Source organism: Hippocampus bargibanti, linkage group LG20, assembly GCF_051943395.1.
Source record: "Hippocampus bargibanti isolate YZ-2025 linkage group LG20, ASM5194339v1, whole genome shotgun sequence".
NCBI classification, from domain to species: domain Eukaryota; kingdom Metazoa; phylum Chordata; class Actinopteri; order Syngnathiformes; family Syngnathidae; genus Hippocampus; species Hippocampus bargibanti.
Genome location: NC_142753.1, coordinates 9,913,052 through 9,939,858, shown reverse-complemented (window position 1 = coordinate 9,939,858; position 26,807 = coordinate 9,913,052). Strand labels below are relative to the sequence as shown.

The 26,807-nt window shown below is 40.0% G+C and overlaps 2 protein-coding genes across 5 annotated transcripts; both read right to left on the bottom strand.

The window, feature by feature from the left end:
• Window positions 1-130: 130 nt before the first annotated feature.
• On the bottom strand, window positions 131-19,059 carry sfpq (splicing factor proline/glutamine-rich). 3 transcript variants are annotated; one of them, XR_016118573.1, is made up of 12 exons: window positions 18,037-19,059; window positions 17,275-17,466; window positions 16,901-17,202; window positions 16,632-16,727; window positions 16,335-16,531; window positions 16,180-16,264; window positions 15,986-16,097; window positions 15,862-15,910; window positions 15,513-15,619; window positions 1,266-1,317; window positions 1,060-1,167; window positions 131-226 (listed from the first exon to the last, which is right to left on the bottom strand). XR_016118573.1 is itself a non-coding variant. In XM_089022924.1 (10 exons), exons 1-10 carry the CDS (start codon window positions 18,943-18,945, stop codon window positions 12,097-12,099), a joined length of 2,160 nt encoding a protein of 719 aa, XP_088879050.1. In that variant the 5' UTR covers window positions 18,946-19,059; the 3' UTR covers window positions 5,702-12,096. The 3 variants fall into 3 exon arrangements, 2 of the variants coding, with proteins under 2 accessions (XP_088879050.1, XP_088879051.1); XM_089022924.1 differs by lacking the exons at window positions 131-226; window positions 1,060-1,167; window positions 1,266-1,317 and adding an exon at window positions 5,702-12,207; XM_089022925.1 differs by lacking the exons at window positions 131-226; window positions 1,060-1,167; window positions 1,266-1,317 and adding an exon at window positions 5,702-12,207 and having other exon boundaries at window positions 17,275-17,463.
• Window positions 19,060-19,805: 746 nt separating this feature from the next.
• Window positions 19,806-26,221, bottom strand: lypla2 (lysophospholipase 2). Of its 2 annotated transcripts, none has more exons than XM_089023698.1 (10): window positions 26,166-26,221; window positions 24,642-24,734; window positions 24,502-24,533; window positions 23,201-23,266; window positions 23,034-23,081; window positions 22,876-22,946; window positions 21,460-21,533; window positions 21,257-21,358; window positions 21,008-21,175; window positions 19,806-20,593 (listed from the first exon to the last, which is right to left on the bottom strand). In XM_089023698.1, exons 2-10 carry the CDS (start codon window positions 24,717-24,719, stop codon window positions 20,543-20,545), a joined length of 690 nt encoding a protein of 229 aa, XP_088879824.1. In that variant the 5' UTR covers window positions 24,720-24,734; window positions 26,166-26,221; the 3' UTR covers window positions 19,806-20,542. The 2 variants fall into 2 exon arrangements, with proteins under 2 accessions (XP_088879824.1, XP_088879825.1); XM_089023699.1 differs by lacking the exon at window positions 26,166-26,221 and adding an exon at window positions 25,947-26,156.
• Window positions 26,222-26,807: the final 586 nt, after the last annotated feature.

Here is a 26,807-nt window from a genome sequence, read left to right as displayed (position 1 = left end):
GCTCTGGGCTGTACCTCCTTCGGGGAAATGCGGCAGCGTCTAAACTTTTGTGTAGAAAGTAAAGGCGTATTTGGTTACCTGGCGCCGCTATTACACTTCCATGTTGAAGAAAGGAGCAAAAATTCAAGAGTTAAGTGTAGCTGTTTATTTTTGGATTTCACAGCATCCACTCATTTCTGTGTCATCCCGCATCGTCGTCCTGAGTGATTACGTCACAGCATCCTACCTGTGCGGAGGCAGGAAAAAAAAGACTTTTAGCAAGTTTTAACCCTCATTTTCTTGAAAAAAAATTTAAAAAAAAATCACAATGATTATGTTGTGGGTCATTTTTACCAGTGTGTAAAACCAACACAAAACAGTAAGATAATAGGTGACATCAGCAACAACTGTTTCTGAAATGTTATAAACTGATAGAGAATAGAGGGAATAGAAGTTATCATATTTAAAAGTTTCAAGATTAGTTGGCCGCCAAACACAAGGCCCACAATGGAAGCACAGAAAATCTGGGGTCAATCTGAGGTGAACAGTCACAGCCAGTTAAACTGTCACCTTCATGTAGGAAATCTGGCCTTGCACTAATTTGACGACTTGGTAAACTCCTTCACAGGAAGAGGTCATTAGCCAGGTTAAAAATCGATCGGTTCATAAATAGGACAACCAATTAAAATGTCTATGTTCTGTTGTTTTATAGTTGTTGGTGCTTGGGACTTACAGGGGCGTGGTATTAAAATCAAGAACATTGTGGTTAATAATGTATCACTGAAATGTGCATATACTCTCAATAAATAGCTTGGCAGAGGGCTGCAGAAGTTGGGTGTCGGTCATGAATGGCTATGTCCCCTGCCGGCAGTAAAACACAATCTTCCTGTGTTCGAGCCTTTGTTTCCAGTATCCAGTATCTTTAAATTTTTATTGGTGTTTTGCATTTAATTAAAAATATCATCCTGCGTGTTTTGGGTATTTTAGATGCTATAAAACGTTTTTCTGATGTCAGTTGGGAAACAAAAAAAGTGGTGTCGGTTGTCCTTTAAATATATCAGGTAGATTTTTCAAACACACCCTTTTATTTGGACATCTTTGTTGCGAGTGTGCAAAGACAGGGCGTCCCCCAAGGCGTTGTTGCCATCCCTGTGGTTGTTTCGGCATTTTACCAGTGACCATGTTTCCCTGGGAAGAAAAAAAAAAAGACATATTACAATACTGTATTTTTTAAATTAACTTACAAATAACCTGTTCATTTTAGTCATTATATGCTGGGAATTTACCGTCAAGGATAAGTGGCGATACTGGTCACCCTCCGTCGGCCAGTGGAGGCTCCTGTGGCAAGACACACACACACAGTGAGAAGCTGGCAGGGAAAATAAAAAAACAAAAAATGGCAGCTTGGAAATGTACGTGTGTGTAGGCACATCAGTGTAAAAAAAAAAAAAAAAAAAAAAAAGTTACGTACGATATGATCATGCATTATATGAGAACTGTTAATGTCGTCAATGAGAAGACGGTCACGTGGTCACACCACACAAGTTTCTGAGCCAATAGGAACAAAGTTGACATGTACAAGTGAGGGGGAAAAATGTGGAATGTGCAAAGCAAACAATTTGCTTCCAAATGGCACATCAGAAAGTACAAGGGGTAAATAAATAAATAAAACAAAGTCTTAGAGAGAAAATATTGATCCCATTTGCCGTTGCATAGTTGCTAATTAGTGAAATTGTGCGGTGTGACCTTGGCTAAAGTTGCTAATTGTCACATAAGCGCATGACAGCTGTACTGTTCGCCAGAGGTGGGAATCAGTCACACAAGTTCTGATTCCGTCTGAGATCTTCAAGTCACAGTGATTATTAAAAAAATAATAATAAAAAAATTGCATTGAGATAAGAGTCAAGTCACTATGTGGGTTAGAAAGGTGGAGGCTGTGGTTCATAAAAATAAATACATATTCCACCTATTAGGAAGTCATAAGTCCCGCATGCATTCCGTCATTTGGAGAAATTTTGATCATCATCATAAAAAATATATTTTTAAACATAGTGATTTACTACTGTCTTGGGAAATTGATGCATAACTAACCAGAAGCCCAATGAACATTAAGACAACCTCTGGATAAAATAGGGTCAACATACTTGATCCCCTGTTGTGGGTTTTATCGTGACAGATCAAAGTTACAGTGATACCGTGGCTTACAAACTTAATTGGTTCCCAGACAGTGTGTAAGGTGAAAAGTGTGTATCCCAAAAATGTATTTCCCATAGGAAATCATTAAAATGAGAATAATCTGTTCCCAGGTCCCCATAAAACATAATTTTCTCCATACTAATTTTTTAAGCCTTAAAACTACACAAAATATACCTTATTTTATTCAGAATAAATGTGCTATGCTATTATAATTAAAGAAATGAACTTTACTGTATTATAAAGTCGTTTTATTTACCTTTGTGATGGTCGTTGATGGCTTGATGGAATAGATAACTTTTTGCATAAAGTGTCTCAAGGAGTCTCAATATCTAGTCAGTTTCTTTTCCAAAAACAAAGTCCAAGACTTAAAATTGATGACTTCAGTCCAACTCCCGTCAAGTCATATGACTTGGGACTCCCCCCCCCCCCAACCCCCCTTGCTAAGCACATTATTTGACAAAATTCCCGACCACCACCCCTTCCTCAAAGTCACCGACCCCCACCCGAGGTTTTGGTGCAAGTTACATCAAGTGGCAACACAGCACGCCTCCTCTCCCCCCGTAACAGGCTAGGTCATTTTTTTTCTGGAACGGTTGGGCGTGAGGGTAGTTCTGGCATCACACCGGTATTTATTTGATTTATTTTGGAGTTATTGAGACACTGACAAGTGTTTTAAGCACTGAGCTGTGAGAAAGGAAATGGATCACAGTGCAGAGTGACAAAGTTCTCGGCAGCGAGTACAGCGCAGTACCTTTTCAAGACCGGACAATCACGACCACCACCCCCACCATTTGCTGCCCGACAAGATGGGGTACAAAAGCTGCAATGATGACAAAAGAATAAATATTCAAATATGCGCACCCACCCCACAACAGAGCACAAGAGATCATTTGCTTTATTGGTACAAATGTTTTGTGTAGTTATGTTCCACAAAAAAAATATATATATATATATATATATATATATATATATATATATATATATATATATATATATATATATATATATATATATATATATATATATTCCATGTGACCTCCAAATCCATTGGGATAATTTTATTTGGGGTGCTGGGGACCTTCATGCTTATGTCTATAAAAGATACTGTGAGATTATCAGGTACCGTCAGCTAAATCGCTCGCTAGCTACTTAGCTAGACAGCTAATAGATAGCAAATAAAGTGTGACGTAGGTAGCCAGCCAGATAGCTAGCATGTTTTTACGACTATTTAGTTTTTCTCCTTATATATGTATATGTGACTACATTTTAACTTTCTCCAACAGAAAAAGAGGCTTGTTATTAGCTATCTAACTGGCTAGCTAGCTATTAGCAATCTATTAGCTAGCTAGTTAGCTTTCTATCTATTTCAGTTATTCCAGGTTGAGTGAACGCTGGCGTGTGTGTGGCTGCCGCTGCTCACTCACAGAAAAACGTATCCTGTGACTGTAAAGTGACCTTGAGAGTTTGGAAAGGCGCTTCTAAATTAAATGTATTATTATTATTATTATTATTATTATTATTATTGTTATCATGGCATCTAACTTTCAGACGAAGTCGAGATGTGACAAAGCAGCAGAGCGCCGATGCGTATGTGGAACTGTCGTGGCTTGGAATTGAAGCGGATTTATGTGGGACAGGAGATGTGAGAAAATCTGTTTTCTTCAATGGATGCTACAGATGCAGCTTGGAATTGAAGCGGATTTATGTGGGACAATCTCTTTCCGTCAATGGATGCTACAGCTTCGTGTTTGCTTTCAACATTTAGCCTGCAGCAGACGTGTACATTCCATAATGATGTCCCTGATCCACTGGTGAAAAGGATGCTTTAATCATCTTTCATCTTGAACTGCTTCATACAATAAAGAGCATCAAGTGCTTAACATTGAATGAGTGTCTGTCTGCTGTGTCACATTTGTTATTTGGTTTTATGTTGACGTCAAGATGGCGCCGTGAGAGTGGCTGCCTTTACAGCAGCTCCTGTATTTTGTTTTTCCACTTCTTCCTTTCCTTTCATCAATTTCCTGCTGTGAAATGTAAATTTCTCCACTGTGTGACTAATCAAGGGTTATTCAATTCAACAACAACAAAAAATAAGAGGTACCCGCTGTCCATAAAACAGTGTAGTGTGTAGTATGGAAGAGTTCCGTCCTATTTGACTTTTTCTTCTCTTTTTTAAATATAACCTTTGATCCCACCCCGTTATGTCCATGAAGCAATGCACACAACATCAAGTCATGTTCTGAGTTGAGATATTAAGTATAGGTGGCAAAAAATACATATAATAACTAAAAATAAAAAGTACTATAGATATTGTTCATAGGAGGTAAACAAAAAGCAGTTTTCATATAGCCCGTCCCAGTAATACCATTCGACTTTGACGCAGGACCTTTAAATATGGTAGGAAATAAAAGTAACAATAAAAATAGATATCTGCAAAACTGTGTCCGGTAATGGTAGGGAACGTCTCTTGCTTGGTGAAACTAAAATTCAACATTCAGTTTTGATTGCAGATCCAGCAACTTTAAGACACAAAGCCTCGTGGGTAATATGATCCCAGATCACAGTAAGCAGCGTACCTTCTTTCATCCATGTCACAAGACAACACAAGTAAGGTTTCCAGGGTAATACTCCAAGTCTTGGTCCTAGCCACTCAAAGTCATTATCTTATGCAGCACTACAAAGCACACATTCACACACACTGCAAGGTCCATCAAGCTTGTTTTGGGATTATGTTGATACTTTTTTTTTTAAATGTACACAAGAGAGTTTAGAGGATCTGCACTGTGATACCATTTGTTCCCGAATGTGATGCCAGAAGCCCTTCAAAAGTGTTACCGTAACATGAGGAGAGAGCGAGAGAAAGAAAGAGAGAGTTATGGGACAATTGTACATCTTGGATATGGTAAACATGGATGAGCACTTACCTTCGCTCGTGCCGTGTTAGCATACCTCTCTGGCTGCAGCGCAAACAAGTCCAGGCTTTATTCTCCACTGACTGCTGCGGAACTAGTCATGGAGCAAAAGTAACTTGTGGACTGGGGGGGGGCAGCCTGTTCTTTGACAATTTTGCAGCCAACGCAGCCCGCTTTGCCAAAGACATGACACACACACACACACACACATACATACATACATACACACACCGAAGCAAAGTGGGCCTCGATTGTGTTTGGTTTAGGTCAAGGGTGTCAAACTGGTGGGCCACAGTTGGTAAGGATACAGCCATGTTATAGTTATTCCTTCAAAATAGGGATTGTTGATGGAGCGGCCATAAAATATACAATAACAACCATACAACATTTTGATGGTACTCACGATGTCACTATAAACGGAAAATTCCATGTACTAGTTAAAAAAAATTGATGGGGTTGGAGGCCTTGCAAAATTCATACATTTTATAAAATGCATTACAAAGATTTAACTAGAAATGTGTAGCAAAGAACAATTTTCAGCAAAATAATAGAAAAAGAGGGAAGTGACATTGTAGAAACTACATTCGATGGAGATTAATGAAGCTATTTATTCGCCAAAAAAAAAAAAAAAAACAACCCAAACCTTTCAGTCCCACAATTTAGTATTAGCGGGGAACTATTGGTTGACACACCTATTAAAAAATTGGGTTTGCAATATTAAAAATGAGTAAAAAAAAAATCAAGTCATACGAGTCAGATTGAAACTAACCATAAAGTCGAGAGGACATCTTACATATTAAAAACACATGAAATAAAATCCACTAGCCGCCTCCTTGATTGCCGTCCAAAATCTGTTAAGCTAATGCTCGATCGAGATTGTATTCCAACGCAAAAGCAGTTCGAGTCACGTCTGGTGGTCAGGAAATGTAAAATAGGAGTTTTGATGAATTCATTGTGACTAACTATGCCTTTTTTAGCACACCGATTTCAAAATGGAGATGCTGCAGGAACGTTAGCCTACTGCTGTGATAATACTTCCGTACATTCAAGCGGCTAATTCAAATGTGGTCCAAGAAACAAACAAAAAAAAAAAAAGGATCTTCCAGCATTGCAAATGACAGCTTACGCATGTCACATTCAAACCTGTTTACCTTCTCTCCATCCATACAACCCTAATGAGTGCAACACACAATCGATTTTTTTGGGGGGAAACAGACTTTGAATTGCTTGCTTTGGAGTGTTCCTTCACACCCTTAAAGATGGACACACCTGTTAAAGAAAACAAATGGTACACCACACAGACAATATTTAAGTTGGTTTTGTTTTCTGCAAATGTACATTTGGCTTAAATAACATAGTCTAAAAGTCGAAAGGACGCATTTAAAAAAAAAAAAACACTACCAACCTGTTATGATGTATTCTGTCAGTTTGATCAATAACATTAAAAAGTTCCAATTACAATTCCACAAGGGTGGAAGAAAAATGCACTACATAGACAAAAAAAATACAAAGTGGTGGAGCTCATAAGAAGGTGTTTTGTATTTCAAATCACCCATCCCCACTGAAATGAATAGAAATGCCATTAATCCGTTCCATCCAATTGTGGAAAAACTCAGTAAGTTCTTGAAAGCATATTACATACAAGTTTGCGTTGTTTAAAATGATCTTCTTTTTAATGCTCTTTAGTCAGGTAAAATATAATGATTAAATATATTTTTGAATTACCAAAAGAACATTGAGTTAATGTGAAATGTACGACATGTCGCATCAATCATGAAGGAGTGGGAATTTTAACAAATAATGGATAGACACACAAACGCCTCGTTCATATTGTGTCTCTATATGTTTCTCTGCCTCATTACTTCCAGTTTGAGGTAACGCTGGCGCGTGTAGCTGCCGCTGCTCACCCGCAAAAAAAATATCCTGTGAGTGTCAAGTGTCCGTGAGAGTTTTGAAAGGCGCTTATAAATGAAATGTATTATTATGTGTGTACAAATAACTGTTGCTTTACGCTTACAACGGTGACAGTGGTGCTGGTTTCGTTATCCCAACTATTGTGTTATGTAGGAGGCTGAGTGGATTTTCATCAGTTTTGTATCATTTGGTTGAACGCAAAGTGCCATTTTATTAGTTTTTGTTGCATATTAGAACCTTAACCGGCAGTAGCAATTAACTATTAGTCCACATAAGTCATTTTCGACCATGATGCAAGACCAAAAAGCGTGTAAGAGTTACGTTTCATCTGAGTAGCTGGTAGATTCCGTACTATCTAAAAATTCCTGCACCAATGACCAATAAAGTCAAATGTGCAAACTGGAAGACGAAGAGTTTCGATTGGCGTTGCCATTTAACACATTCACTGCCATTCCTGAATTTATTCGGGAATTGAAAAGCATGACGTGTAGCGGCATTCCCAAAATGTGTTTGGGTTTTGGTTTTTTTCTTGCGGGGGTGCCGATAAAGCGCTGGTCAGACCTCTGGCAATGTTTTTCCCTTCCGCGAGGGGGCAGGATTTGCCTTTTGTCCATGTTAGTGCTTTGTTACAGCTTCAGTTGTTAAACAGCTATATAAATCAGTATGTATTGTATTTTGTACAGCTGCCCCCATTTCAAGCTCAGATAACACCGTGTAGTGCTACTGAATGGAAAAACATACAACTTGGATGATCAAGAAGGTTATCGTAAAATGGGTCATGCAAGTTCCAAACAGGGAAGTTACCTACCAATTTTCCATTGTTGCTACATTGACTTCAAAGCCAAATGCAGCCTGTCACAATCTACCATCCCATCTCGTTTTTGGGGGTTTAATCGATTTGCTAAAAGCACTAAACAGCCTCAATTTTCATCCACAGTGCCCCAAATCTTTATAGTCCGTCAAACCTGTTAAAGAAAAAATGTAAAGAGCACATCAAAGTAACAATGCAGAATATGCCACATAGATCCAATAGCTGGAAACTACTTGGTGTCAAAGTTTGGACAACATTCTTCCGTGTTTAGAAAAATCCCATTGATTAATTTATTTCAATACAGACACTCCTCAAGTTACGAACGAGTTATGTCCCGAGTGGCCGTTCTTAAGGTGAATTTGTTCGTAAGTTGCTTTAGTGCTATATTTTGTATGAAATGCATGTTTAAGGCTTATATATGTAAGGTTTATGTGTAAGTCGTGTATAAGTAATCTTGTTTGTACTGAAAAATAAACATTTAATGACATGTATGCTGCATAAAGATACAGTATGAACTTGATACAAAAGTTTAAAAAAGCAGCATTGTTTAGTATTATGTCATGGCGCCCCTGCCTCTACAGCAGCTCCTAGCCTTGTTTGATTCCCTTCCCCTACTATTTTGTTTATGTATTTGTCTGATCGTGTTTTGTGTATTTTTGTCCCCGAAACCTACAGGGAGGAGATGGGCACCTTCATTTCCACTCATCTCCATTCTTTTTTAACTTTTTTTTGTCATTATTGCGAATGGGGAAACCACTAACACACGTGATCCCGTTGTTTATAGTAGACCAGCTGCTAGCATGGCAAGCTAATAGCAGGCAAGCGGCCGCCAAACCAGACATCCCCAGACATGTCCCCCCGTCCATCATTATGGGGAATGTGAGATGGCTCCCGAACAAGATGGATGAGCTAGCGGCGCCAACGCAGCATCAGATGGACTACAGTGAAATCAGTTTGGTACTTCTCACAGATACATGGCTGTCGGCGATCACTCCGGACACGCACAAGCTCAGTTGGAGGGCTTCCAACTCAACTCTTATGTGCGGACAGGGATGCAGGGAGCGGTAAGAAGAAAGTAGGGGGAATTGCTGTGTTTGTGAATGATAAAAGGGTCACATCACATTATGATCAAAGAGAAACTCTGCACTCGGGACATTGAACATTTTTCTACATACTAGCAAAAATGTTCGTATGTACCATTGTTCATAACACGGATGCTCGTAAGTTGGGGAGAGTCTGCATTGAAGAATAACCAATGGTCTGAAAATGAGCACTGCTTACAGATGGCTCATTAAACAATTTAAGGGAAATAAAACGAAAGAGAAAATATGACACGGGGTGAAAGTGTTCCTAGCAAAAAAAACAAGATCAATGGGAAGTTGCGTAAAGAACAAACATCAAATATGTCATGTAAAGATGAGAGTTTTTGGCCCACTTTGGAGATTGATGGCAGCTATGATGGCTATACAAGTATATCAGAGGGAAGAGTCCATTACCTTTGCAACGAAGTTAGACAAGCATAAGTCACAGTGGAGCAATCAAACCTGGAATGTAGAAAGCGGTGCCCATCTGGTCAACAGACGATCTGGTTTGTCAGTTGTCCGATGATATCCTCCGTCCTAAGTCACTATTTTTTTGTTTAACTTAAAACTCAATTCATATAATGAGACTTCTGTGTAAACTTGAGATGGCAACTGCCAATCAGAAAAGACGTCCTCTAATTTGTAAAATCACTTCAAATGACTTCTACTGAGCGTATTTTACAAAGATTCCACGGCATATAGCTATATTTTACGTTTTAAGACTCGCGCTGAATATTCAGGAAGTCTTGTTTTCGAGTTGATGGCGATGCCTGACATGACGTCACATCTGGAACGCCCCTGACCGAGACAGCGACACACAATGCATTTTGGGTACTTTGTTTGGTCTGGAAACTTTGTGTTGATGGCGAAATTAGAAGGAAAACACATCAATAACGTTATGGTGAATTGTTGTCTGTTGCACCAAGACTACTATTTGATACTAGTTGACAAGAATTCCCAGCAGACAAATCAGCCCATTTCCAACGGAGCTTGGGCGCCATCTTGTGCATTTTCTGGGACGCTACATTGGAGTACTGACTGCTCGAATTTATTCGGAAGGACTTCTTTAATTGATTGCAAACATTTATGCTTTCCTCTTCAGAACTATTTGAATCATATTCATAACTGGATGAGTAACAAGAAAGCATCTTCTCCGAATCTGAAGCCATTGTTTTGATTCTAGAGCAAGACGTCCTGGCGTGACGTCACGAACAAGGCGGCGGGACCTTCTGAAACTCAATTTCCGAGGTCATTTTGATGTAGTTTTGGGACACTAACTCCTTTTTGTTGATGTTTTTCATTTGACTAAAAATATCAGCCTGCGTGTTTTGGGTATTTTAGATGCTATAAAACATTTTTCTGATGTCAGTTAGGAAACAAAAAAATGGTGTCGGCTGTCCTTTAAATTATGATTGTGGAGAGGTCAAGAGATCATCGGATAAATTTCACTTTAACTGTGGTACTATGTAATCTTCTGAATTAGGCAACCAAGACAATGTTTTTTTTCCTTTGGAGAATGTCTTGTCTTCTGAAATCTGGTGAGCGAAAAGGAGAACGGCTCAATACACAAAGTATTTCAAGCTTGTGAGCACTCCGGATAAATTAATCAATGTCGAAGAGGACGGAATTGAGTTTTGAAGCAAAACTGGTCATGAGTTGAAGTCATGCTGCTGATGAAAAAAATAAATACACAGAGGCAACAACAGCAATTAGTTGTTGGAGATATGCAAGACTACTTGCTGGCTCCTGTCAAGGTGGCCCTTGAGTGTGTGAAAATCTGGTTCTCTGTCTGTCAGCAGCAAATTAATTTTTGCTTTGAAGGATGACAGTCAATGGAATGATGACATCCCGCATTCAAAGGACAACGTATTTCGTTGCACAGTCTCCCCCGACAAGTGAAATGAAGGCAAACATACTTTAGAATGACCATATTTGTTAACTTGTGTGAAGGGGGGACAAAATTGGAATTTTGCTATGAGTCATACAATTATGGGATAAATCCCCGACTGGTAGAAAATGGACAGAATAGAAGTTATCATATTTAAAAGTGTCATGCTGTTGTATGCTTAGTTGGCCGAACACAAGGCCCACAATGGAAGCACCGAAAATCAGGGGTCGATCTGAGGTGAACAGACAAAGCCTGTTAAACTGTCATCCTCAGGTTGGAAATCTGGCCTTGGACTAATTTACGACTTGGTAAACTCCTTCACAGGAAGAGGTCATTAGCCAGGTTACAAATCTATCAGTTCATAGATAGGACAACCAATTAAAATGTCCATGTTCTGTTGTTTTATAAAACATGGTCGTTGGCGCTTGGGATGTCCAGGGGTGTAGTATCCAAATCAAGAAGGCTATGCTTTACTAATGTATCACTTAAATTTGCATATACTCTCAATAAATAGCTTGGCAGAGGGCTGCGTCGGTCATGAATGGCTGCGTCCCCTGCCGGCAGTAAAAGACAATCTTCCAGTGTTCGAGCCTTTGTTCCTTTGAGCCAGTGTCCGAGTAAACATCTCTGACACCGACTTAGCAAGAGTTTGATGACATTAAACGTGTCATCCAGACCGTGTAGCCAAATAATACATGGATTCTAAGACGAATCTGGCAAGATAAAAATGACATAGATATGTTATACTTAAGTGCGGATTATATTAGATAGACATACTCCCGCCAATGACCACTGAATTAGAAATATTTGATTGCGGGGTATGAGCGATGCATTTAAGCACAGCATGTTTTTGCCGTTATATGACAATATCAAAATCCAGAATATGTGGAGTGGGATAAGGGTCAAGATTTGATAATAATCCTGGTAGGCTCCGTTGTTTTTGAACAACAACAATTAGGTTTGGCCAAATTGAACCCATTTTTTATCTTTATTGTGACATGCTCTTGAAGTGACAGCCATGTAGAATTAAGAAGAAAAAATGACAAAGCACGGCGAAGCACAAAACACAATACTAGAGAAAAAAATATACAGGGGTCAAATACTACTACAGGGAAACCTAATTGTACTATACTAGTGACAATGCAAAAAAAATAAAAAAAGGAGTATACCGTCTAGTCATAAAAAGGAAGTATCAAGACCAAAACGCTGGAACATTTGGAACTTAAATAAAAACGGGAGTCTGAGTGTAACTTGTTTTCGAATAATTTGTACAAAAAAAATGCTGCATCGAGGAGCGTCAAAGAGGAAAGGCGTTTAAAAACGCGCTTTTTTAGCAGGAAGGTCAAAATCCTCGCGGACCCTGTTGTAAGCGCCGTTACCGGCCACCATTCCTCGGGAACCACTCTGAGCGAAGCGTTCGCTGCGCTGTGGGGGGTAAATGTGCCAGTGAGGCGGGCGTGATCAAAAGGGGTTGCGTTGGCCAAAAGGGGCGAGCACAGTTCATGTCCATGTTGGAAGCAGACATATGCGGTGTGTATGTGGGTGTGTGTACGTGGGTGTAATATATGGATGTAAGTTTTTTGATCGACAAAAGCAGCAGGCCACACATCCGAAGAAACCGTTCGTTCCAATATGAAGGTCCACAGGTGCCACAGGTTACATACGGAAAAGGAAGAGAGGGTAATGCTTTCGTTAGTCAATGCCTCCCCCCTTCAGAGCCTCGCCAGTGCATGCCAAATCGCAGCTTTGTCGTCAATGCCACTACGGTAGGGCCCTATGAAATCCGACCTCTAGTTCGAAGAGAACTAGTTTAAAATTGTTTTTTTTTAAGTAGTCATCATCAAGTAATCTCATCAGATTTAATATCCTGGTTGCTCAACATTCCGCCTTTTTTTTTGTATGTCATCTAGGTGCACTCCGAGTCAACAACGAGGCACTCTAAAGTAACCACGTCGGATTACTATCCAAAAGCAAAATGGAGTTTTAGGGGATATGGTCCAGCTAGCTAAGCACATGCAGGAAGCAAACTAAGGCACTCTTGGGGGAGGGGGGCAATTTTTGACGCCTCAAAAATAATTAATAAATAATAATTCTAATGAGTTAAATTGGCGTTTTCGTGTTTATTATGTTTGTTAAGTCATTATAAGTGCCTTTCACGCTGGGTCCGAGAGGATGGTAATTTCATCTGTGCTGTATGTCATGCATATTAGCATATTAAGACAATAAAGCTGACTTTGACTATTTTTTATCTTCAAGAGTGCGATATAATTAGTACTTTGCCCTCACATTGGGCTTCGGCAAGTCTTTTAACTCATTCACTGCCGTTACCAAATGTATTCGGCAATTGAAAATAGGACGTAGAGTGCCATTCCCAAATTTGTTCGGGTTTTGTTTTGTCATGGTTGGGTGCCAATTATGCGCTGGGCATGACCTCTGGCAATGTTTGTTCTTTTCCACAATTCCCCTTTTTCCATGTAAGCACTTTGTTCCAGCTTCAGCTGTTGTTATCAGAATCAGAATCAGAATACCTTTATTCGTCCCGCAATGGGGAAATTTGCAGTCCACAGCAGCAATTGAAGAGGGATGGGGTTGGGGTGGGAGTGAAAGGATAGAAAACAAGATATTCTAAGCATAACAAAATAAAATAAAAATTATTAAAATTATTATTATTATTATTATTATTATTATTATTATTAAAATTAATTAAAAATTAAAAAATTATAGCGCTATATAAAGCAATATGTATGTATCGCATTGTATTTTGGACACCCGCCCTCATTTCAAGCTTATATAACTCCAGACCCATATAACTTAGGAATTAACTCTTTTTTTCTGATGAAGTCTAAGGTTTCTTACGCTGCATCGAATGTTTATGTAGTCCTAAAACGGAATATTCTATGGGTCCTGCAATTTGAGTGAAAATGACAAAAACCCTGGCACTAGAGTGGACACATTTTTGCACATCGTCTGGCAGTCAATGAGTTAAGCATGAATAACGTATTTTGAAAATTAAATGAATTCATTTTACAGGGTATTCAATAGCTCCAATTTTGAACAGACATCTTTGGAGAAATAAAGCGGATTAAATGGTACAGATGCAGACTATGTCAGATTTTATAGGGTCCTACATTTAGAAAAACCATAGAGGAGCACAAAAAGACTATTGGAACTGCATGAAAAAAAAAAAACCCAGACAAATATGTAACCAATATGCTGGTTTCTTTGTGATTTGAAACATGGGTGAACAATGAATCAACTCATTTGCTGGATATAAGTTGGAAGACAAATTGTACACAACAGATAAAAAGGCACATATCCTGAAGAATGTTTTAAGTCTTTCTGTCGCAATCAGAGTATCCTTTGGCACGCTCTAAAATATTCGCACAGTTGTGCGCCATCGCAGTTACACAATACACAGAGAAAAGCAGTTCTCTGAAAGTTGATTGATTGAGAAAATTTTTGCAGGCAAGTAATAACCTGCAAAGTTCAGAGAATCTTGTTTTCATCAAAGAATATGAAAGCGGGTTATTTTTTGTAGGTGTTGCTCGATTAAAGTTGAGCACTGCATGATTTGAAATCGTCGTTATTCTCAGCACTTTAGAATATATATATATAAACGTATATATATATATATATATAAATATATATATATATATTATATATATATATATATATATATATATATATATATATATATATATATATATATATATATATATATATATATATATATATATGTGTGTGTGTGTATTATACACAAATTTTGAGGCATAGGATATTTCTGCTCGACACCACCAAATTATTATTCATGGCAGAGAGTCTCAAAAGACAACTAACTACAAACTGCCAAAATGTCACAAGAGCAAAGAGCGGTTCACTCACAACCTATTTTTTGCATCAACTCGTAACTATGCTCCTAAGACAAATGATGCTTGAGTTCCCAACGACAGATTCTCTGTAAATGCTTTTGGTCACTTCATATTCATACAAGTCAGAAAAATGAATAAGGCCGAGTGACATTGCAATTGGGCACCCAAAAGTAAAAACAGCACAAGTCACAAGGCTTTGCCGGTCCCCCCCAGGAGATCATCACCAGTCACTTTTTTTGTGTGGTTTGGCTGTCAGCCTACACTAAAAACACTATACTTAGATATTGATACGTATATAGATATGCATGTAACACAGCAGTTCACAAGAGTGAAAGAAATACCTGCTTGTGTCAGGAAAGCTCAAAAAAACACACAAAATGGTTCAGTAAATGTTTTTTTCTCACCACGGATTACCCTTCAGTATGCTCGCAACGGCAATGTAACAACAATTGAGGGCTGTTAAAAACACTGGTAGACACCAAGAAAAAAAAAAATGTGCCTGTCCAGCTCACAAGAGACAGGGCTTGCAGTAGCGATCCACAGCACAAAATATTGTGAGAGCACAAAAGTTTACGAATTTAGTGCAGGCTGTCAGTCAGCTTTACGCTTAACCACTGAGAACAAAACTTAAGGGGGACCCGGCTTACCAATATGAATGCTATATGTATTTTATGTAACAATCATATCCGCCACAATCAACAAGCGGCGAGTTGACAGAATGCTTGGGGACAACCCCCGCCCCGCCCCTTCCTTCCTGTCAACCATATTCGTGGCTACTATTATCTGCTCCAAGTCATCTCCCGCTGGAGGGGAAACGCCAGACACGACATTGAGTGATGTGACCGAAACGGGATACATTACCATATCGTTGTTCATCTGGGATCCTGGAGATGTTCCCAATGCCTGCTGCCCCTCAAATCCCATCACATTCATGGAGAAGGTTGGGTTCACAGTATTATAGGACATATCTGGATGGAAGAAACATTGAGTCAAATACAAACGCAGGACCTGAGGCCTCCAACCAACCCATCTCGCAGCTTGGAAAAACATCCGGATGATTTCATGTCAATCTCTTTTTGATCGTCGATTTAAAACTCATCTAACTATCCTTTCACCACAAAATACCATGCATTGAAGCAATACCGATTCTTGAAATCCCTGACATTCAATAGATCAGTTATACGATATAATTAAAACAAAAATAACCTACCTCCAATGCCCACTGTAGCCCCAGAACTCATTCTCATGTCTCGCTCCCTCTGGGAAAATGATTAATATTTATTAACATTCATTTAACATTGGATTTCCCTTCAGTTGTTCATTCTTAAACTCACATCAATAAAGTTGCCAATCCTGTAGGTTTCCTCGCGCTGGCGACGCATCTGTTCCTCCAGTTCGCGCTTGCGAAGCATCTCCTCATCTCTCCTGCGACGCTCCTCCTCTTGTCTGTCGTCAAAAGAGATAACACTGTTAGTAGAAAGACTTAAAAGGCATCTAGAAAAAAAGAATGGGGTGCTCGAATCACTACCTCAAATGCATCTCTTTCCTCTTTTGCATCTCCTGACTGTGTAGCTCCTCCATGCGTCGCAGCTCCTCCTGCCGTCTGAGCAGATCTGCAGAAGAAGCCGAAGTTTAGCGCGGAGGCAATCGGAATCGGAGATGAAATAGCATTGAAGGTCATACCTTGGCGGAGCAGGTTAGCCTGGTGCTCGTGGTATGCGTCCTCCATCTCGCTCTCGAGCTTCTCGCGGGCCTCGCGCATATTTTTCTCCACCTGCTGCCTCTGCTGCTTCTCCATCTCATCCAGTGACTTCCAGCGTTTGGAGTACTCATATTCAAAAGTGCCAGGGCGGGCAAAGCGTGGGGGCTCCTCTCGCTCGCTGTTGAGAAAACACAGAAAGGATAATGAATGTTATATAATACCGCGGGTGTAATATTATACACAGAGGACGGTGACAAGATTAGAAACGATAAGTTTACACTTGATATCTGGGATTCTTCTGTGCCAGCTTCTCGGGAAGTCCATCATCATCATCATACTGTTCAAGAGGCTCCACAACTATGGGCCTTGGTGACCTAAAAGAAAAATGACATCATGCGCTTCCAATATTCTATTCAGTATACTTTATGGGCCCAAATGGAAGCCATCTTACAAACAGGATGTTAGTAGCAGTCAATATACTCTTGGACGAGATATAGATGTCAGTTACAATTTAAAAACATAAATATTCATTTGGGATAGAACTTACGTGGTGAGCAAAAAGACGCCCTCGTTGCAACGGTCCAGGGCCTTCCTGGCAGCGGGCTTGGTGGCAAACTCAACAATCCCCTTGCCAGTGGATCGCCCGCGGTCATCAACGATGACGATGGCTCTCTCGACCGTTCCAAATTGGGAGAAGGCCTCCTCCAGAAGTTCATTGGAAACGAATGGTGAGAGGTTCTTCACAGAGAGGGCCGCAGTATGTGTGGCAAAGCGAACGCGCAGGTTTCTGCCTTTCATTGGAAGGTCGTCCAATTCTCCTTTTGCTATCTCGGCAAGTGCACGGGACTCCTGTAAAGAACGTGTTTTAATTCTTTAATGAAGTTGACGACAAACATTCATGATAGTCGTGTTAATCCTTACCAGTCGTATGAAACCAAAGCATTTTCCTTTGTTGATAAAGACCTCACTGGGCTCTCCATACTTGGCAAAAATCTTTCTAAAATCTTCCCCCGAGATGTCATTTGGAAGGTTGCCGATAAACAGACGACACCGTTGCGTGTATGCTTTCTCGCCGGGTTTCAGCAACATGGACAGTGTCGCCTTGAATTCCTGCTAAAAACAAAATGGCCAAAAAATCTAAACCACTCTATTAAAGATAAAACAACAGTACACGACAAATTTCGAAATATGGCCTTAGATCAGTCAAGATGTCTTTTCTTCGTCGCCATTTTCACGGCTCCGACGGTCGGGTGTTTATTTTCACTCGGGGGTGCAAATATTCTAAAACCTACAAGATTTACTTTTTAAATGGTGGGGGAAAACATAGTTCTTTCAAAAATCACGAAATAACGATGGGGAAAAAAGATATTGGTCAAAAACAAGTCTGTGACGAAATGTTTTTATAGCACAAAATGGCGGATAGCAAGTAGCAAACACGGGTAGTGCGCTTGATTTAGCTACCCTTTTTAGGCGGTTGCGTTAGACAATGACAGCAAAAAAACAAGACAACGTAACACCGCCCGGTTGGAGTGTCGGGATTAAAAAAATTGAACACATCTTATACAGTAGAACAGTGTAATAAATATTGACATTTTCGTCTACATTTGCGGTTCGGAGGGATTTTTTAGATGATTCGAACGACGATTATTGTTTTGAAATGTGAGGCAAAGACGAAAAACTAACCTGTGGTTCACTTTGTTCCGAGCTAGTGCCCGGGGCCTCCTGCGCTTGGTCTGCCTTATCAAACCTATTCATGTGGGCCCCCGTCTTCGGACCTGGTCTCTGATTTTGTTGCTTCTGCTGGCCCATCCTCTGGTTCTGTTGGTTTTGCTGATGCACCCCTGCCCTCTGGTTCTGCTGCGGGCCCATTCTCTGGTTCTGCTGATTTTGTTGTTGGCCTCCCCTTTGATTCTGTTGATTTTGCAGTCCCCTCTGGTTCTGCGGTTGACCTCCTCTCTGGTTCGGTTGATTTTGTTGCCCACCTCGCTGGTTATGTTGGTTCGGTTGATTTTGTTGCTCACGTCGCTGGTTGTGTTGGTTCGGTTGCTGTACAGGCTTTTGACTCTGTTGGTTTGGTTGAGGGCCTCCTTTCTGATTCGGTTGGTTTGGCTCAGGGCCTGACTTGGGACTTGTGAGCGTAGACTGATGCGGCGGCGGCGGTGGCAGTAGCTGAGGCGGGGCATTCGCATTTTGACTTGGTGACTTGAGCGGGGTGTTGTTGTTGTTGGCTTGTTTCGGCTGAGGTGATGTGATTCCTTGTTTAGGCTGATCAATCGCCTCCGTCGCAGGTGTTGTCGGCTTTTCTGGCTCCGGTTGCTTGTCCATCGGGCCTTTCATCGTGAGCGCAGGCCCCGGGGTCGGCGGTGGAAGGCCTGGCAAGCTCTGGTTCATCTGTGGCTTCTGGTTACTCGACTGTTGTCCACGGTTGAAGTTGTTGTGTCCTCCACGGCGATTCTGGTTTTGGAAAGGGTGGTTTCTAAAATTGGGACTTCCCATTATACTGCCCCGCATCGGACCGCCGATTCCACCACCTCGGCGAGGCTGGAATTGATTCATCCCCATGCCGCCTCTGTTATTATGAAAACGAGACATGTCTCGTGTTTATACAATTTTTCAAAATAGCTGGAAATAAAGGTTGGAAAGCTATCGCAAAATTTTGAGCTTCGCTTGAACGTGTCAAAGATGGCGACTGTCGGTTGTGCTCAACGCCTTCTCTCTCTCCTCTGGTATGTTGGACCCGCCCTAACGTGTAATTGGTTAGTTTATTTGTTCTGCCACCTGATTGGCCTATTTCATTTGAGAACGTCACTTCTTCCACACTAAAGTCTTCATTGGTTCATTTGGAAAAGTAGGCGGGACCGTAAGTGACGTTCTTCCTGCGAACCATGACAGAAAACATTTAAATATGGTACATTATAAATTAAGCAAGTTTCGAAATGTTTTAAGCCACAATAACATTTTGGAGGTTGAACCTTATGCTTAAATTGAATACATACACCACAAAACACAATAACGACTGAAATAAAATGTCTTAGACAAAAAACCTCAATTGTTTTAAACAGTTGTAAATGATTCAATGCAAACGTGCTTAACTTAAAACTGCACGACACAGACACGATAAAGTCAATGTTTTTCTTGGCTTTTATTTTGCATACAGGTGCTTGGAAACAAAAAAAGAAAAGAGACCACCAGTTGCATGTTACTGAACGGCCATTATTATAAACATACCATAAAAGAATGAGATGACAAGAGTGGCCAAAAAAAATAATAATCACAAAAACATGTAAAAACTTAAACCTGGGATAAACCACACTGGAAAACACAACACCGTCACACATTTAAAAAAAAGTGAGGCAGCAGTCGAAAAGGACAAAATGGACAAAATACAACGGTTGTGTGACTCGAGACATTCATTAATTTGCGAACAAAAATCAAAGTGGATGTTTGTCCCCCCCCCCCCCCTTTCCAAACAAGAGTGCCAACATAAGAAAACAAGAACAAAAACATTAATGGGGAAAAAAAACAACACCTGACAGATGTCGATTTATTTATCTTATTTTATTTTTTTTTACTTACACACGACACCTCGGAGCAACACTTAATTGACTAAGGATCAAGTTGTTCAGGGTTAACTTTCATTTGCAATGTGTAAAATCACTCTTTAGTTACATTTCTTTTTCGCGCCCTCCCAGTGTATTGCCACTTTCTCAAATTGTTACAAGTCAGACCTTTGAGCTTAATGAATAAATTTGACAGTTAAGCTGCCAAAGTTGGAAAATCGACCTCAGTTGCAATGATAAGCATTTTCAACACGGGCTCTTGATTTTTCTTTATTGCAGTCCAAAAAAATTAAAATGTGAATGGAGGATGGCAAGTGTCTGGTCTGGTGGACAGAAACACAAAAGGGAAAAAAAACGTGTTGCAATCAAGACACATGAAATTACTTGAAACGAGAAAAAAAAAAATACAGGAATGTTGGGTGTATGTTTAACTTCTCTCTCACAAGGCTACGGATTGCCAGGACGATCACTGAAAACTATTGTTTTAATCCCAATTTGTACGTATGTGGAAGGAAGAAAAGGTGCTCATGGCTGTTTCCTGTTTGGGCAATGACAAATTGAGGTTGGGGTGAGAAGTCAGTGTCGCGAGTTGGGAGGGGGGGGTGACGAGAAGAGAAGATGAGGTGAGGTCAGATCCGAGGCAAGTGCTTCTCAATGAACTCCCTTACTTCCCGGATCTCCTGTAGCGGGGGGGAAAAAAAAAAAGACGCGTCAGGACGATGTTGCAACCAAATAAATGTTAATGTTTCTTAACCTCATATGATGTTAAAGGACAACCGACACCATTTTTTTGTTTCCTAACTGACATCAGAAAAACGTTTGATAGCATCTAAAACACCCCAAAATTTTAGTCTAATGCAAAACACCAATAAAAATGACTTCAAGTGTCCCAAAACTCCCACAAAACAACCCCGGAAATGTATGTGTGTGTATGTGAGTGTATATGTGTGTATATGGATGTACTTCCGGGTAGAGCGAACGGTGGCGCGAATGGCTGCCTCTGCTTACCCGTACAAAAAAATTATGTGACTGTAAAGTGTCCTTGAGAGTTTTAAAAGGCGCTTATAAACAAAATGTATTTTTATTATTATTACCTGTGGGGAAGTTGAGTGAGAAACCGGGTAGGTTTTGAAGGAAATCATCTGCGGGTTGATAATGGCTTTGAGTTTCTCTGCCGTCATGGCGCCAAACTGCAGGGGGACCATGTCATCCATCGCGCCGTGGCACTGCAGGATGGGCAGGTTCTTGTTGCCGCTTGACGCCTATATGGCAAAGGTCAGAAATCATTCAAATATATGATCACAATCTCGACAATGATTGAAATGGAAAATGAAATGGTGGACCAAAGGGAAAGTCTTGTGAAGCGGTAGCCAGCAGCTGAGGGCAACCACGCCGGCCAACTGGTGCTGGCAGGTCAAGGCGGTGTACAAGGACAAGGCGCCACCCTGAAAGAAAGAAAGAAAATAAATAGAAGCTTTGACTAAGCGACGCACGGGCATTCGTGATAAAAAGAAATGTGAAGTGACTCTTTTTTTAACAATCCTACCTGAGAGAATCCGCCGAGCATGATGCGGTTTGGAGGGATGCCGTTTTTGACCTCGTGTTCGATAATGGCTTTAACTAAAAGGGAAGGTGACAAACGTGAAGAAATTAAAACGCAGAAAATAACACGGATCAGTTTGAAATTGGCCCTCCGTGTTTTGAAAGGCGCTTATAATTGGAATGTATTATTATTATTATTATGGATATTAACACTTCTTGATTCAGTACTACATTTTGACCACTAGGGGGATAGATCACATTTGCAATTGAATGTTTTTATTAATTTTATTCTTTGGGGAATAAAAACATGTAGTCTTTTCATTTCCTGCATTTTTCTAATAATTCTTTCCCCAATAACTCCTTTTTTTTAACTCATTCACTGCCTGACGATGTGCAAAAATGTGGCCACTCCAGTGCCAGGGTTTTTGTCATTTTCACTCACGTTGCAGGACCCACAGAATATTAGCTAACCAGCCAGCCAGCTATCTGGCTAGCTAGCTGGCTATCTATTACCTAGCTATCTAGCTAGCTAGCTATTAGCTGGCTAGCTCTTTTAGATATCTATCTAGCTAGCTGGCTATATATTAGCTATCTGGCTAGCTAGCTGCCTATCTATCCAGATAGCTAGCTATTAATTAGCTAAATAGCTAGTTAGCTGGCTACCTAGTAGCTATCTATTAGCTAGATAGCTGGCTATCTATGAGCCATCTATTAGCTGGCTAGCTGTTTAGTTAGCTATCTATATATCTAGCTGGCTATCTATTAGCTATCTGGCTAGCTATCAACTATCTATCCAGCTAGCTAGCTATTAATTCGCTAAATAGCTAGTTAGCTGGCTACCTATTAGCTATCTATTAGCTAGATAGCTGGCTATCTACGAGCGATCTATTAGCTAGCTAGCTATTTGAGTTATTCCGGGTTGAGTGAACGCTGTGGCGCATGTGGCTGCCGCAGCTCACCCACAGAAAAACTTATCCAGTGGCTGTAAAGTGACCTTGAGTTTTGAAAAGCGAATGAATTATGAATGAAATGTATTATTATTATTATTATTATTACTATTACTACTATTATTATTACTAATACTACTATTAGTATTCTTACTACTACTATTATTACGACTACTATCATTACTACTACTACTATTACTATTACTACTACTACTATTACTACTACTACTATTACTACTGAAATGTATTATTATTATTAGAATATTGAGTTTGAGGACTACATAAGCATTCCATTCAGCGTAAGAAACCTTAGATTCTCTTTTTCTCATCAGAAAATAAGTTCATTCCTAAGTTATATTGTTCTGGAGTTATCTGATCTTGAAGTGGGGGGGGGCACAACAAATTTGGGAATGGCGCTGAATGAGTTAAGAAATCTCTTGTCAAGTCATCAAAACAGTTAACGTAAGCCTCACTGTCATCAGCCGCCTTTTTGATTCCGGATTCGTCCTCTGGGGTTTCGGGACTGAAGCCAGTGAGGTCGAACCTGTTCGGAAAAAAAGACAAAGCAAGCAATTCTAGTCTTGCTGTTTATCTCTTGTGTGTGCTTGTCTCTGGAAACGACACGTCTTACCAGGCGGGCATCACAAAGTTCATGTTAATGGTGACTGGGATTTTTGGCCTGTTGGTGAAGACAGGGGATAAAATGACATACGTGAGCAACTTGACTTGTTTCAACACAAGAAAAGGAAAGAAGGAAGTGAATCCCTCAATCGACCAACTCCTCCAGTGGATACTTACGCCTGAGGGCAGATGAATTTAACGTAAGGCAACTGGATTCCTGACAAGGTGTCGGCCCACCCGTGCCTGAAGAACAAAAAGAGGCCGCAATTTAATCAGAATATTAATCACGAATATCAACGTATTTGGTTTGTTCCTGTGCTCAAACTAATCCGAAATCCCCATGGATTTAATTGTGTCAACATAATACAGCGATACTTCAGCTTACGAACTTTTATTTCACTATAGTGATACCTTGGTTTATGAACTTAATTGGTTCCCAGACTAAGTGTGTAAGGCGAAAAGTGTGTATCCCAAAAATTAAATTCCCATAGGAAACCATTAAAATGAGAATAATCCGTTCCCCTGTCCCCATAAACCATAATTGTCTACTAAATAAGCCTTAAAACCACACAAAATAGACATTTTTATGTATAATAAATGTCAAATGGAACATGTAAAATAAACTTAAATGTGTTAACACAATAATAATAATAATAATAATAATAATAATAATAATAATAATAATCACTTTGCTGCTGTGAAATGTAAATTTCTCCACTGTGAGACTAATAAAGGCAAATCCAATCCAATCCAATCCAATAATAATAATAATAATAATGAAAAAGAATGTTTCATTTATAAGCACCTTTCAAAACTTTCAAGGTCACTTTACAGTCACAGGATAAGTTTTTCAGTGGGTGAGCAGCGGCAGCCACGCGCGCCAGCGTTCACTCAACCCGGAAGTAACCCAAATAGATGAAATCTAGCTAGCAAATAGATACCTAATAATAATAATAATGATAATAACAATGCATTTAATTTATAAGCGCCTTTCAAAACTCTCACTCACAGGATAAGCTTTTCAGTTGGTGAGCAGCGGTAGCCACACACGCCAGCGTTCACTCAACCCGGAAGTAACCCAAATAGATAGAAAGCCAGCTAGCTAATAGATAGCTCGATATATAGCTAGATAGCAAACTCACTAATAGATAGCTAATAATAATAATAAATAAATAGCTAATAATAATAATAACAATAATAATGTTTCATTTATAAGCGCCTTTTAAAACTCTCAAGGTCACTTTACAGTCACAGTACAAGTTAGATAGCTAGCTAGATAGCTAACTAGCTAGATAGCTATATAGATAATAGCTCACTAGCTAGCCATATAGCTTATAGCTAGATAGCTAAAAGATAGCAAATAAACAGAGGCAAATAAATCAATTCATGCGCGCTTGACAACGCGGATTGTTTAAATACACCAAGAGGAAATTGGGATTTGTTTTGAACCTAAAACCGAGACTACGCCGCTTACTTACCCTGAATCTCCCAATCCATGAAGGAAAATCACCTTTGACAAAGCGAAAGAGTAAGTTACATTAAACCATTTGAAGAAAAGAATTCTATATTTCCATTGCGCATTCTAAATGGATGCGGGCGACTTTGGGTTTGAACTCACTGCCGCGGTCTCCTTCTCGTTCCCGGACACCGTCACAGCCTGGGCGAGCAGCGGCACAGACATGTTGTTGCCACACATACACTGCCAGAGAGTCTGTAGAAGACAGATCACAGCCCTTGAAAGGACAACCGACACCATTTTTCTTTTTGGTTTTCTAACTGACATCAGAAAAAAACGGTTTATAGCATCTAAAATATCCAAAACACATTTTTAGTCAAATGCAAAACACCAATTAAAATGAGTTAAAGTGTCCTAAAACTGTTCGTGACGTCACGCCAGGACGTCTTGCCTTGCTCCAGAATCAAAACAATGGCTTCAGATTCAGAGAAGATGCTTTCTTGTTACTAGTCCAGTTATGAATATGATTCAAATAGTTCTGAAGAGGAAAGCATAAATGTTTGCAACTGATTAAAGAAGTCCTTCCTGTATCAATTCGAGCCGTCTGGACTCCAATGTAGCATCCCAGAAAATGCACAAGATGGCGCCCAAGCTCCGTTGCGAATGGGCTGATTTGTCTGCTGGGAATTTGCGTCAACTAGTATCAAATAGTAGTCTTGGTGCAACACACAACAATTCAACATCACGTTATTTATGTGTTTTGCTTCTAATTTCGCCATCAACACGATGTTTTCAGACCAAACAAAGTACCCAAAATGCATTGTGTGTCACTTGCTTGGTCAGGTGCGTTCCTGACGTGACGTCACATCAGGCATCGTCATCAACTCGAAAACAAGACTTCCTGAATATTCTACGCGAGTCCCATTACCGTGCAAGTGCGAAACTACACGATTGACAACAAAGCACGCATACAAAATGTGCAATTTACATTCGAATTTTGATCAGGGGGGCGGACAGTTGGGATGTCACATTAAAACAAAGAAGACTACACACTTTCGATCCCTGTCAAACAACCGGATGATCAAATTCGACAATGAGTGACAGTCTTTCCGCATCGTCCCACACTCACACACTTTACGACCAAGAATCTCTACAAGCGAGATCACAATTCCGTGTAACCATCCCGTGGGCAGCAAGCTTGGATGGAGTCCAACAACCTGGCGTGACCGGCAAATGTGGCGACTAGCACGGAGGCGGAAATGAAGGAGGCAAAAGGGGGACAATGAAAGATTGTTATTTCATCCTTTGTGATTGTATCCGGCGGTATATTAAAAGTCACAATGCGACTGTCCCATCATCCCTTTGACGCGGATTAAATCTCGGTTAATCCCCCACCCCCACTAGACACACGCACACAAACGGAGATTGTTAGCATGTGCTAACACAATGAGTGTCATTGTGTGCTACCGGCGTCTCAATCCGTGTGTCCGTCCGCGACGATGAGGAGGGCTAACGTCACAAAATGGCCACCCTGCACCGAGGGAGAACTTCAAGGGGGCACCCAAAATAAGATTCCGAAAGGGTTTTTAAAGAGTATGTGTCCGCGAGTAAAACGCGGAGGACATTGGACAAGAAAGCCAGTGAAGCCGCGGCCCACTCGTAGTTGACATAAATTGTTCCACTCACCACTCGCTGTTGTCCTATTTCACTCCCAAGCGCAACTTCCGGTGGCGTCTGCACAAACGAAAGAGGGTGACGTGCACTTGACGTCACAAACAGTCACGCCCATAACCGACCATGGTAAAATAGCAACAGAAAATTAGCATTATATTTTATGTCAATTTAAAATGTGTTTACTTTTTTCCAGTACACCAAGCTTTGGATGTATTTTTTGTTGTTGTTGTAACGTTTACCTAAAATACCTTCCGCCATATAAAATACCGTACAATGGCATTTGTAGCCAATACGTTTTAGAATTAAAAAAACTTTATTCATAAATACTACTAACTACATGACCAAATGACCCATATTGTTTTATTACGGATACAAACCTAATCTGGTTGAGAAAAAAGGAGCACGTTTTAAAAAAAGGCAATTGTTGTTGTTTTATAGTATAATAATATATTTCATTTTAAGCGCCTTTCAAAGCTTTCAATGACACTTTACAGTCACAGACAAGCATAGGTACAATAATAAATAAAATACGTGTCCTTGAAAGCCATTGAAGACACAATGAAATACACCCCAGTTTATGAAATAATGACTAAAAACATCTCTTTTATCAACATGTATGTAAATATGAGTGTCAATGAAATGAAAACCATTTGC

Excerpts from the sequence above, each read along its gene's own strand:
- sfpq (XM_089022924.1), bottom strand. The coding sequence starts at position 18,945 with ATGTCTCGTTTTCATAATAACAGAGGCGGCATGGGGATGAATCAATTC. Across the intron at positions 17,467-18,036 it reads CGGAACAAAGTGAACCACAG|CAGGAATTCAAGGCGACACT; the intron begins GTTAGTTTTTCG and ends TTTTGTTTTTAG. Across the intron at positions 15,911-15,985 it reads GGATTGGCAACTTTATTGAT|AGGGAGCGAGACATGAGAAT; the intron begins GTGAGTTTAAGA and ends TCATTTTCCCAG.
- lypla2 (XM_089023698.1), bottom strand. The coding sequence starts at position 24,719 with ATGTGTGGCAACAACATGTCTGTGCCGCTGCTCGCCCAGGCTGTGACG. Across the intron at positions 21,359-21,459 it reads TGCTCGGCGGATTCTCTCAG|GGTGGCGCCTTGTCCTTGTA; the intron begins GTAGGATTGTTA and ends TCTTTCTTTCAG. Across the intron at positions 21,176-21,256 it reads TTCACAAGACTTTCCCTTTG|GCGTCAAGCGGCAACAAGAA; the intron begins GTCCACCATTTC and ends TTTGCCATATAG.